General features: G+C 38.3%; 1 protein-coding gene and 1 pseudogene across 2 annotated transcripts in view; both read left to right on the top strand.

Annotated features, from left to right (window-relative positions):
* The window catches only part of LOC308506858 (kininogen-1-like), a 35,972-nt gene that overhangs the window by 21,123 nt on the left and 1,181 nt on the right, over nt 1-13,668 (top strand). Inside the window, exons 7-11 of the mRNA XM_081070868.1 lie at nt 1,520-1,604; nt 2,463-2,635; nt 9,947-10,054; nt 10,172-10,258; nt 11,708-11,785. Coding sequence (XP_080926994.1) covers nt 1,520-1,604; nt 2,463-2,635; nt 9,947-10,054; nt 10,172-10,258; nt 11,708-11,785 — 531 coding nt within the window. The remainder of the gene's footprint in view (nt 1-1,519; nt 1,605-2,462; nt 2,636-9,946; nt 10,055-10,171; nt 10,259-11,707; nt 11,786-13,668) is intronic.
* LOC308506315 (kininogen-1-like) lies at nt 11,807-13,618 on the top strand (annotated as a pseudogene). The gene has a single exon. The product of its transcript is annotated as a kininogen-1-like (transcript).

The following is a 13,668-nucleotide window of genomic DNA, read 5'->3' as shown; positions in this document are numbered from 1 at the left end:
TAAATTTATTCATCTATAAACCATCTAGTTGTTTGAGATGAGAAGTGGAATGGAAGTTGAGAGTAATGATAGCATTCTTTATTTCTTCAGTCATTGATCCATTCTAATTTTATTCTTGTTTTTAAGTCAGCGTTTGTTATAGTTTTTCAGAAAAATATCTGCTTGTTTGGGGTAGAAATTAACATACTCTTGTTTATAATATTCTCTTATATTTATATACTTCTCTGTATCCTTTTTTATGTTGCCTTTTTGTGCATTTAATTTTTTTCCTTCCACCAATAATGATCATTGATTAGGGTTTGTGTATTTATACTAGTGCTTTCTGTTTTCTAATTCATTGGTTTTGTCTTTATCTTTATTGTCGTCTTCTTTTTGTTTTGCTTAAGTCTATTTATATTCTTTTTCTAACTTCTTGCGATAAATACCTAGATTTGGGTCTGTTTCATTTGTTTCTTACCTCTCTTTTTAAATTACGAAAGTATATAAAGCCATGAGTTAAATTCTAATGTGGCTCTGGCAACATTATGTAAAATTCTCATTTTTCTTGTTTTCTTTTTTATATTTTTCCTTATCCAGGAAAGACCCTAACTATTTAGGCAGGTATGTTTAGATTTCTAAGTAGTTAGCTTTTTGTTTATTTGTTTATACTTATATTATTAATTTTTAGGAATTGTTGTTTTTTTTTGGTGCTAAAGGCAAATAATCTGTCCTGAATTGCTTTTGATTTGCAAAGTTTATTGAGCCATTCTTGTGACCTAGTGTATAAGCAATTTAAAATATTTGCATCATACGTATAAAAAAATATCATTTTAAATTGTATGTATCATATGAAAAAAACATTTAAATAAATTTTATTATGTTACTCAAGTCTTCTACGACCTTATTTATTTTTTTATCCATTTGGCCTCTGAGATTTACAGTTGTATATTAAATTTTCCCACAATTATTTTTATCTTTTTCTATTCATATATTTATTTTCTGCTCTGTATATTTTGTTTCCATGTTTCTAGACTATGTCTTTTATAAGATTAAAATGATATTTTCTACTACCTTTATGAGTTGTTAGTTACATTGAATTTTACTTTGTCCACTACTACTAAAACTTTATCTTCTTTTTTGTTTATATTTGCCTCATATAGTTTTACTTGTCTATTATACTTAATCTTTTTTATTATAAGGTATTAGTCTTGAACATATAATACATTGATTTAGTTTTTAACTTAATCTGAAGTTTGCCTTTCTAAAAGAAAATTTTACCCATTCCCTTATATGATTATTATTCCTGTACTAGGTATTCTTGTCATCTTATTTCACGTTTCTGTGTGTTTGTGTATATATGTTTGTGGTTGTTGTTGATGCTGTTACCAAAGTATATCTTATTCTCTTTTGCAATTGGATTATGTTTGGTTTTGTTTTCTATGCAAAGTTAACATCCTATATTTAATTTTACTAGTTCTCTACTTTAAAGGATCTTAAAAACGTTTTCAATTTATGCACTTACATACTTTTCAAAAACTAGGATACCGGTGAATGTACAGATAACGCATACGTAGATCTTCAAGACAGAATTGCTTCCTTCTCCCAGAAATGTGACCTTTTTCCAGGTAAGGGATAATACATGTTCCTGCTCTAACAGCGCATGTTGGTCCCAGACACGCGGCTAGGTCTTTTCATAGGAATCATGCTTTGCGTGCCATGATTTACCACAACGTCTACATGACCAACAGACCTTGCTGAGAACACTGTACCCCATTTCTGCCCAGCTGTTCTGTAGCAGGTGCAGTGGAAACTGCTCTGAGTGGCCAGGAGGGAATATAATGACAATTTAAAGTACTCTGAGCAAAGCTGGCGTCCAGGTACAAGTTCACCTGGACTTCGTTGTGTACAAGATTTCCCTAAGTCAGGTGTTGTAGGGGAAGCTGTATCTCATTTTTAAACACTCAGAATAAAATCCTTTCAGTTAAAGGCATTTTTCTCCTGCATGTTAGAGGGAGATAGCACAATTTATGGTAAAGTATTTCTTATACCAAGAGGTGGCTTTTCCCATACTTGGAAGATATTTGCATACATTCCACAATGAGAAGCATTACTGAAGCTGCCTGCTCACCAGAATCACAGGACTTCAAATTTTTCCACTAGAGAGTTATTCCTTTAAGTTAAACATTACTTTTCATACTTTCCATCAAAAATGCAAAAACTTAGGAAAAGTGCGGCATATTGATTGAGTCCTTAACTACCACCTTCCAACTGAAGATTTCCTTAAACATACTTGGCTCTGAGGAGAGGAAAAGAGGAGAGGCTGTAAAGTGGAGGTCAAACAGACCTCCTCCAACCTCTCACCACTGACCCTTGGGCAGCCCTCCTGGCCCTCTATAAACGGATGCTGGACCATGTGGGGGAGAGGTACTGAGGCTAGACTGCTCTTTCAGTGCACATGCTGACTTCAAACCTGATTCTTTCAGGGGAGGATTTTGTACTACGACCTCCCAAGCTTTGTGTTGGCTGCCCCAGAGAAATACCTGTCGACAGCCCAGAGCTGGAAGAACCTTTGAAACATTCTATCACAAAGCTTAATGCAGAGAATAATGGAAATTTCTACTTCAAGATTGACACGGTGCACAGAGCAACATCACAGGTCTGTAAATTATGCTACAAAAATAGTCATATTATAGTCTATGTACAAATTACTTACTAATTTTGCTGCTAATCTTGACTCTGGACTGGGAAATAGTATGCCTAGTGAAAGGGATTTGAATTTCAAGTCCCAACCTCGCTGCTTGCTTGTTGTGTGATCTTGGACAAGCCATTTAGAACATTCTCTCATTTTCCGTTTGTGAAGGACTGGGGTCAGGGTCAAATAAGATAATGCATGTTAATCACTTTTCAAACTCTGTACAGTGCTATATCAATACTAGCAACTATGATATGATTAGTGAAATTTAGGTCTACGAAAAGCAGGATTTATTCTCTGCCTTTCTAGACCCATTAACATCACTTAGTGCCTTGGGCTCAGCCACGTCAGTCAGTGTATCACTGCCCAGACTCTCTTCACACTCTCATCTCCATGTGATTTCTCCCCTGCCTGAGGTGTCCTTCCTACCCACAAATGCGTCCTCTGGGAATTGTCTTTCCTTTTATGCCCTGTCAATAGAAGATAAGGGTGTTCTTGCCTGGGGATCAAGGGTCCTAGTCTACCACAGCAGTAGACACTCACATCCTGGGTGACACTGGGCGGTCAGTCACTGAGCCTTTGTGGCTCCATTTGTAAAATGAGTGGCTGGATAAGAAGAGCCCAAATCCTTTCTAACTCCAACAGCCTATGACCAATGTGTTCAAGGACAGATTCATATTATAGAACCTCAAAACGGGCCTCCCTAAATAGAAGTTAAAGAAAAGCAATCAAAATAGAACCAAACTATTATAGCAAAACAACATAATCTTTATAATCAGATGAAAAAAATCTCACTTAATACAGTTCATACTTTGGGGTCAGTAATTTAATTTATAGAAATCTAAATTAGAGTCTTTATACATAATATTTATTGCAGCTTTAACTACAAAAGAAATAATGGTAAACTGTCAAAATAATCAATAATATAGAAGTAATCAGATAGTGACTGGCATATCATTCCAAGAGGGCATTAAGCAGCAATATTAAAGCATCTTTGTGAGGAGTTCTTGATGTAGGAAATACCCTGTGTTAAAATATGAGGTGAAAAAAAAGGCGATGAAATTGAATATACATTCTGTTGTCAATTATGTTATTAAAAAGTATAGAAAAAAATACTAAAAAGAAACAAATACCTCAGATATTCACAGTGGAGGCTTTAGGTAATGGCACAGTGGGCTGTTTATTTTCTTTTGTTTGTTTGTTTTTTTTTGTTTTCTTCTCTATTTTATTACAGTATCTTCCATATTTACAATTTTCCTTTTTTTGTTTATTTTCATTCTCTAATGTCTTGTATTAGTTTTATTACTGGAAAAAAACCTAAATGAATTGTGTTATTATAAGTCAAACACTGATAGTTTGATCTCTCTCCTACTCAGGCATTTATTTCTGTCCCAGATGCTACCACCCTCTCTCCTTGATTGCACTAGCACGTGACCCAAGTAGGCTTACTCGAAGGGTATACCAAGCCATGCTACTCTTATGTTTATCAGCTCTTCTTCTCACTTTAGATTTCTGTTTTCTTCTGAAATGCCCTTATTCTTAGTGATGCAGGAATAGTCCAGTACTCCACCATATACTGCATGTCAGAGGTTTGCTGTCAGGAGAGAACCACTCATTCTCAAATGTGACCAGTCCTCTGAGTACTTACACTTCTCTGTAAATTAACTAATCAACAGTGTAGCACGTGTGTATGTTTGTTTATGCTTGGGTGCCAGGGGAACAACAATAAGGAATTCTGTAAAATGAAGGGAACTGACATTCCTTCAGTTGCCAAATCAATCTGGAATATTGTGAGAATCTCAGACTTACTTTTAGGAGATGAATCCTTACTGATGTTTGCATTGAAAGAGATCAATTTGACTGTTCTGATGCAGTCATTCAAGGTAGCCTCACCGGAAGCAGCCAAGTTACTTGAAAGTCATTCACCATGTGATGAATCTGCCAAACGCCAATCTCCAAATAAGCAATCTGCCAAACTGCTAAGGATTTATTTTACAGATTTAGTCTTGCCTTGGCTTTGCATATTTAGTCCTATTTGGATGCATGTCCATTCCCAGTCGGTTTCATATTTCAGATACCAGATATTCCTTCAATTCTCCCTTTGCACATGTGAATGATTGCAATTTCTGTCACAGGCCGATCATTTTGCCCCACCCCTACCATCATTGTCCCTGTTCTAGACAGGGTTTCTCCCTGTCTTTGCTCAGATGAATACACTTCAAGGATCTTTGTGTGCACAGTCAGGAAGTTTTCCTTTGACAAAGTACTAGAAATGTAGAAGCGTAGTACGTGTCTAAAACCTTGATGCACATCGCCAAATCGTCCACCTATTTGCACTGATGCCAATTTACATTCACACCACCTGGGGATAAGAAAGACATGGGTTGATCATCTTGATTTGAGTTCTATTCCTACCAACAGTGATTGAGGCTGCATGCTTCCCACACCAGGCCAACATCAAGTATCATCGCTGTCTTTTTAATCTTTGCCAACATATAGAAGAATAAAAATGCAGTTGCATTGCTTTTTTAATGTGCATAACTTTGGTTATTCATGAAGGTAAACATTTTTTCAGGCTTAAGGATAATTCTAACTTCTCGCTTTAAAAAAAACCCATAGAGATAGGGAAGACTCTTGTGGTTTGATTTTCCAAATGAGATTATACTATCAGCCTGTAACTTGATTTTTTAAATAATGGTCATCTCCCCAGGTCAACAGATGTATTGATATACTCTTTTTGATAGCTACATAATATTATACATACACACACAAACACGCACAATCACACACATACACAGTGTTAGTGTACTCAGGCTACCATACAAAATATCATAAACTGGGTGTCTTAAACAACAGCAGTTTATTTCTCACAGTTCTGGAGGCTGTAAAGTCCCCAAACTAGCAAATTTAGTTCCTTAGTGAGGACTCAGTTTCTGGCTTGAGGATGGCCTCCTTCTCTCACTGTGTCCTCTCACATTTTAGAGAGAGGGAGAGAGAGAGAGAGAGAGCTCTGGTTTTTCTTCTCTTCTTATGAGGAGACAATTCCCATGATGCAGCCCCCATCCTCATAACCTCATATAAACTTAATTGCCTCACAAAAGGCCCACTTCCTAAAATCGTCACATTGGAAGTAGGACTTCAGTATATGAATTTTGGGGGGGAGCATAGTCAGTCCATAACACCCCTTACCACACCCCCCCCCCCATGCACACACGCACTTAAATCCTAGAATTAAGTATTGATAACTTGGGCCAGAAATTGGGTGACATCAACTAACTTTTCAACGTATAATTTAAGATGATATTTACTGCATATATTTTTCAAATGTGTAAGAGATATAAGATATGGCCTTTAAAAGTCACTTTGAAAAAACTATACTTGGTATTTTGTTGAAGTTAGAGCATTTTTAAAATATGAGTTTAACTTTTTAAATAAATAAGTGTGCCCTTCTAGACAAAAAAGCATTTTTTTAAATCCACCACAAAATATTAATTGTGGGGATAGAATTGAATAATGATTAAAAGTGTTGCTGGAGATTGAAAATTTCTTAAATTAAAAAATGTAAGAGAAACAAACTAGAAAATCAAATGATTTTCCTAATCACATAATTTAATCCACATAAATTCTCTGGTGGTACTAACTTAATATTTCTCTGATTTATGATTTTGTAGGACAATAAGGCGTATTTAAAGAAAATGTTTAAAATTTCTGGTCAAGATGGTGGTATAGGTAAACACTGTGCTTACTTCCTCTCTTGACCACATCAAAATTACAACTAAACTACAGAACCATCATTGAGAATCGCCTGAAGGCTTGCTGAACCAAAGCCTTAAAACTAAGGACATACATAGGAAGCCACCTCGAGAGTGGTAGGAGGGGTAGAGATGTGGAACGGACTGGTCCCACACCCACGTGTGACCATTAAAATTTGAGAGAGATATGTCAGCTGCAGAATCTCCCTGGGAGGAGGAAGGGCTCCCAGCCCCACATCTGGCTCCCAGCCCAGGGTTCTACTGCCAGGGACAGAAGTCCACATAACTTATGGCCATGAAAACCAGAGGAGACTGTGGCTGAGTAAGACAAGAGTGGCTGGAGTCCCAGGAGTTCCTCTTAAAGAACCTGCACACATTTTAATTGCTGATGGACTCGCTCACTCTGAACTCCAGCTCAAAGGGCACCAGGAATGCACAGGGAGGAACTGAATTATCTGGCTTCAGAGAGAGGGCTGGAGGGGCAGCTTTCTCCTGGATAGAGGAGCTGGCAAAAGCCATTGTTTCTTTCTTAAGCCTCCCCACTCCTGGCATGCAGACATAGGTGGTCACCATATCTGAGTCTCCATCAGCCTGGCTAACACCATTCACTCACCCTGGCCTGGTGATTCACTGAGACACTGCCTCACTTAACTTTTGGTCACACACAGGCAGCTTCTAGTGGCTTTTCCGTACAAATGGCCTGTCTTGGCTCATGTTGAGGACTTTCCAAAAATCTCTCTAAAGTTCACAAAACCCAAACAAGCAGTCTGACTTCAGCACGTCCCCTACCCCTGGGTGAGCAGTTCTAAACCAGATACTAGTGACAGCCAACCACGGTTCATGGCTTGACTTCTCAAGGCACCTCTAAGCCCAGCACAGGTGGTGGCCATCTACAGATTGCTTTTTTGCTCATCCCAGGTGGCCCAGGGTAGGGCACAAACTGCAGCTAAACTTAGTCTTGAGTGGGTCCCATGCCAGAAGGCCCTGGGGCTGGCACACCCAGTGGCCAGCTTCTAACCAAGCCAGAGCATCACCAAGTTGCCTCCAAGGATGACACAGCCCATGGGCACACTGGGAAGGCACCAGAGTCCTGCTAAAGCGAATCCTGCTCCACAGAGTCAATTCCTGCACAACAGCTCCTTCACTGTCGTCACTGCCAGTCCTCACAACCAATCAGCCTGAGGGTCATTCCCTCCCAGTTATGTGCAAACAGCAACCAAGGTGCAACTACCACAGGAGGGCACACCTGGAGCACCCGCTCTGGTGACCAGGGAGTCTCTGCCACTGATCCCCCAGGGCACCTCCTACTAAGGCCACTCCACTAAGAGGGGGAGGCATAGCAGCCCTACCTAATACATAGAAACAAACACAGGGAGGCAGCCAAAATGGACAAAGAAACATGTCCCAAATAAAAGAACAGAACAAAGCTCCAGAAAAAGAACTAAACAGAGTGGAGACAAGCAATCTACTAGATACAGAGTTCGAAACATTGGTTATGAATCGCAGAGAGAACTTCAATGAAGATGTAAGAAACATAAAAAAGAACCTTTCTGAAATAACAGAATACAATAAGTGAAGGAAAGAATACATTAGAGGGAATCTACAGTAGATTAGGTGAAGCAGACAATCGAATCATTGATTTGGAAAATAAGGTAGCAGAAAACACCCAATCAGACCAGCAAAAAGAAAAATGAATCCAAAAAGATGAGCATAGTTTAGGAGGCATCTGGGACAACATCAAGCATACCAACATTGTCATCATAGTGTTACCAGAAAAAGAAGAGAAAGAGCAAGGAATTGAAAATCTATTTGAAGAAATAATGACAGAAAACGTTCCAGACCTGGCAAAGGAAAGACATATACAAGACCGGGACTCACAGAGAATCCCAAACAAGATGAACCCAAAGAGGGCCTCACCAAGACTCCTCATAATTAAAATTCCAAAGGTTAAAGGCAAAGAAAGAATTTTAAAAGTAGCAAGAGAGAAGCAGTTAGTTCCTTACAAGGAAGCTCCCATATGACTGTCAGCTGATTTCTCAACAGAAACTTTGCAGGTCAGAAGTGTTGGCAGGAAATATTCAAAAAGATGAAAAGCAGGGAACTACAACCAAGATTACTCAGCAAAACTATCATTTAGAATAGAAGGACGGATATACAGCTCCCAGACAAGAAAAAGCTAAATCACCACCAAACCAGTATTACAAAGAATCTTAGCGGGACTTTAAGATGAAAAAAAAAAGATGAAAATATGAATAATAAAATGGCAATAACTACATACCTCTCAACAATTACTGTAAATGTAAATGGATTAAATTCTCCAATCAAAAGATAGGATCGCTGAATGGATAAGAAAACAAGGCCCCTCCATAGGCTGCTTACAAGAGATTCACTTCAGATTGACTAACACAAAGAGACTGAAAATAAAGGGATAGGAAAAAGATATTTCATGAAAATGAGAAAAAAATCAGGAGTAGCAATACTCATACCAGACAAGATAGACTTTAAAACAAAGGCTATAACAAGAGACAAAGAAGGACCCAGTAATTCCACTTCTGCGTATTTATCTGAAGAAACCTAAAATTCTACTATAGGGGATGTGTGTATCTATATATTCATTGCAGCATTGTTTATAATGGCCAAGATTTGGAAGCAGCCTGGATGTCTATCAATGGATTGATGGATAAAGAGGAGGTGGTACATATGTACAATAGAATATTCCAGGGAAGAGAAGGGGTTCTTGTCACCTGTGGTGGCATAGATGGACCTGGGAGGTATTGTGCTGAATGGAGTATGTTAGACAGAGAAAGACAGATGCAATGTGATTTTCCTTATATGTGGAATCTAAGGGACAAAATAAACAAACACAACAAAAAAACTCGTAGATACAGAGAACACTTTGATTGTTGCCAGATGGGAGTAGCATTGTGGGTTGGTGAAAAGGGGAAGGGATTAAGAAGTACAAATGGATAGTTACAAAATAATCATGGGGATATAAAGTAAAACATAGGGAATATAGTCAATAATATTGTAATCTATGTATAGTGCCAGATGGGTACTAAACTATTCAGGGGGATTGCTTGTTAAATAATGTAAATGTCTAACCACTAAGATATATGCCTGAAATTAATATAAAATAATATTCAATGTCAAAGAAAAGAACGAAAATGTTTAAGTTTTTTTCTTTATACTCTTCTTAGATTCTATTACAACTTGAGCCCTTGAATGACTCCTGAATTTTGCAATTGTTGAACAAACAAAACTCAGAAAAATATAAAAATTGTAACCTGCTTTTCTTTCCCATTTGGAAAATGAAATGAGACCAGTGAACAGCCAAATATTTTAATACATGGATACAAACAGAAAGTTCTGTTGTCAAACATTTGTACTTTTTTGGTATAACCCTCATTTGGTCAGTGTGTAATTAAAAACTTAATATTCTCCTCTAAAAGCCATTTGGGAAAAGGCATATGATTTATTATAGAATACTTATTAAACTTCTACTTTGTGCTAATTAATTTTTCAGATTGTGGCTGGAAGAAAATTTTCTATTACATTCACGGCCAAGGAAACCACGTGTTCCAAGGAAAGTAATAAAGAGTTGACTGAAAGTTGCGAGACCAATACACTTGGGGTAAGTAGTAATGTAGCTGTCTACTTATTCCCTGGAAATCTATCGGATGTTTTATACTTGTTTAAGTAGCTCATGAATAATGCTGTTCTGTCTTTTGGCTTCTATTTTCATGGCTAGGATGTTCTAGACTGCACTGCTGACGTTGTTGTGGTACCTTGGATGAACATAGTTAACACTACTGTCAACTGTCGATCCCTAGGAAAGGTATGATTCTAATTCCAGTCAGCTCGGGTCAATTTTGCTTATTCTGCAAAGTTCTATTTTGGGATTGACAATGAACCATTATTTAAATAAATTCGGACACTACATTTTTTTCAAATGAGAACTTTCACATTTCTGGGCTGATCTCTCTTTTTATGGCTAGAAATGGAGAGCAGCAGTTCCTTCTCACACACTGTGAGTATCCCGTCATTCAGTAGTCACTCCCAGTGAGTGCAGCACCTGCTGTGGAGAGCTCACACTGCTAGCTACGCAGCTTCAAGGTGTGCCTGAGATGCCCCGCTGGCATGGGCTTACATCCAACAAGCTTAGGAGAAAGGCAGACCTCAGGCCCCACTCCACATCTACCAATCCAAAGTCTGCATTTTAACATGATCCCCAGGGGATTGATACTCATGTGCAGGTGTGGGAAGTATTAGTTTACATCATCTTTTCTAATTCTTAAGAGAAACTTGGCAGGTAAGTAATACTTTCCCCATCGCCAAGAATGAGACACTAAAAATTGAAAAGGGGTTGAAGTTCTAGTGTGAATAATAACATTATCGAGTGCTTCTTGTGTCCCAGGCACTGTACTGAGGACTTGACATACATTTTTCTCCTGACAACTCTATGAGGCAGGGGCTGTTGTCATTCCTGTTTTAGAGATGAGAAAAGTGAAGCTAGTGCCACTCGAAATCAAATCTAGGTCAAATCAGAGCCCTCCCTGTTCACAGGATGCTGATAACTAGTAGGGTCTGGTTTGTTTGACTCCAAAGACTGTGCTCTTTGCACCACCAAACACTGCCTCCAATCATAATGTTCTCGCCAGTAGTGCAAGAATAGGTAGAAATCATCCACAAATCTACCTCTTCAATGAAACTTGCCTCGTCTTTCTTTTTCCTGGTTTAGGTTTTTGCCATGTGTGTGAATGTATATGTACAGTCTAACATAGACATTATACAAAGGCTGGGTTTCAACCTTGTGATCATGTCCTAATGTGTTTTAGTTCAACAAAGGGATTGTGGATATATGTTCCATATAAATTCAGTTCATAAAGCCATTTAGCGCCTTTTAGGATAAAAGCAGTAATTGTGCTAATAGAAATAGTATCAATTAATAAATAATGTACCATGGCTTTACATAATCATAGGCTCAGAAGGTACCCTACAGATTATGTAGTTTAGCCTCCCAATTTTTCCAGATGAAGAAAAACTCTCTAGCTTAGAGGAGTTTTATTAAGAACAATAATCAATACCCACAAATGACAAAATGAATCAAAAGAGGAAAAAATATTATTATTCTCATCCTTTTTGGATTATTAATGTTGTATATAAAATCTGGCAAAGACTTGCTCCATTGTAAACCAAGATAGCATTGCCAGGTCTCAGTCCCTTCTTTCTTCGTTGATAGTGTGGTCTTCACAGTAATGCATTCATCTTAATATTTCCTATTTAGATCTCAATGCTGAGAAGGCCTCCAGGTTTTTCACCTTTCCGAACAGCACCAGGAAGGAAAACAGAAGAAGGAACAACTGTAAGTCCACCCCACACTTCCATGGCTTCTATAAGAGATGAAGAGCAGGATTCAGGACAAGAACAAGGACCCACTCGTGCACATGGCTGGGGCCATGGAAAGCAAATAAAACATGACCTTGGTCATGGCCTTAACCATGAGCATGACCAAGGCCATGGGCACCAAAGGGGACATGGCCTTGGCCATGGACATCATAGCAACATGGCTGTGGTCATGGACACCAAAGGGAACGTGGCCTAGACCGTGGACATAAACATGAGCATGGTCATGGCCATGGAAAACATAAAAATAAAGGAAAAAACAATGGAAAGCACAATGGTTGGAGAACAGAGCATTTGGCAAGTTCTTCTGAAGATAGTACTACATCTTCTGCACAAGAGAAGACAGAAGGGCCAACATCCCTCCCTTCCCTAGCCCAGCCAGGTGTAGCAGTTACCATTCCTAACTTCCAAGACTCAGATCTCATTGCAGCTGTGATGACTAATGCACCACCAGCTCCCACAGAGAATGATGATGCTTGGATCCCTGACATCCAGATAGAGCCAAATAGCCTTTTATTTAATCTGATTTCTGATTTTCCAGAAACCTCCCCCAAATGTCCTGGACGCCCCTGGAAGCCAGTTAATGGAATGACTCCAAGTGTGGAAATGAAAGAATTTCATGATTTTGATCTCTCTGATGCTTTTAATTAATTTACGCAGCCAAGGGTGTTTCCTTACCATTTCATCATCCCCTCTCCCCATTGTCCAAATATCCTGATATAATGCACCCAAAGTCATGAAGCTTCCAAACAGCCCAGAGAGAAGTGAGACTAACAAAGGGGGCACCGTCAATTTCTGTGGACGACCTAAAACTGTGTACAGAATTCTAAATTCTTTCTGAGCCTTCCTCACAAGTTTTCTTAACTAGCACAGAAAATGGACAAATAAATGTGCCTTGTAGCCTACTGCAATTTGCTTTTCTAATAATGAATGTGTACCTTAAAACGTATGTCACCGATTTTCATACAAAGATTCTTGACATTCTAAAGAAACTGTGACATCTGGTTCCTGAACATGTGAAAATAAGGGAAGTCAAGAGACTGAACGTTCAACATTCTAATGGGGGAAAAATAAAAACCACTGGTGGTCAAAGAGGAACAATAAGAAAGACAGATTGGCCAAAGGGAGGACAGGGGGAAATAAGTTAATTGACTTTCTGTTTCCAAAATGGGCTAGTTACATCAAATAGTTATTCTGAAAAAGTTATTCTGACAATTCTCTTTCTGAGTGAGACTGTTTCTCATAAGTCAGTAGTTTGTATTACTCATTGACTACTCTTTGCTTCAAGGCTTTCAAATAGGAATTTTCTGTTTATTTGTTGCTGAGGTTAGAATGAGTGATACTTAGTTTTCAGCACCTCTGAGTTTAATGATAAGACTGGAAAGCAGATGAAGTAATGTAGAGGCAGGCGTGCAAAGGAAATCTTTTTTGTAACTGACAAGGAAATATCATGAGATGTGATGCAAATCTTGTTCAGAAATTTTATGAGGAAGTTCCTCTCTAGCCACACTTTATCTTCACATCACCTTTTTGCTATGACATTGAAGAGCGCTGATTTTTGCAAAAAAGAACTATATGATTGTCTTTAATTTCTTTCAATGTGAGAGGCGCACATTTTATAATCCTTGCTGTGTTTTGCCTAGGGAAACAAGATAGGGGTTACACAGCTACATTCGCTTGTGGATACATGTGTCACTGCTACTTCAATTTGTCAGATGCATTTGAGTCTGAGTTTTTGTTTCAATTCATATATTATCGGTACTTTTAAATAAAGAACCAAGGATGTCAGGAAAACGTCTCATCTTGTCAACTGGTGTTTCACTTTTCTCTTATGGAGTGATA

This window comes from Rhinolophus hipposideros (genome assembly GCF_964194185.1).
Source record: "Rhinolophus hipposideros genome assembly, chromosome: 2".
Classification (NCBI taxonomy): Eukaryota; Metazoa; Chordata; class Mammalia; order Chiroptera; family Rhinolophidae; genus Rhinolophus; species Rhinolophus hipposideros.
Note: the sequence above shows the minus strand (reverse complement) of the source record. Positions and strands in the feature narration are given on the sequence as shown.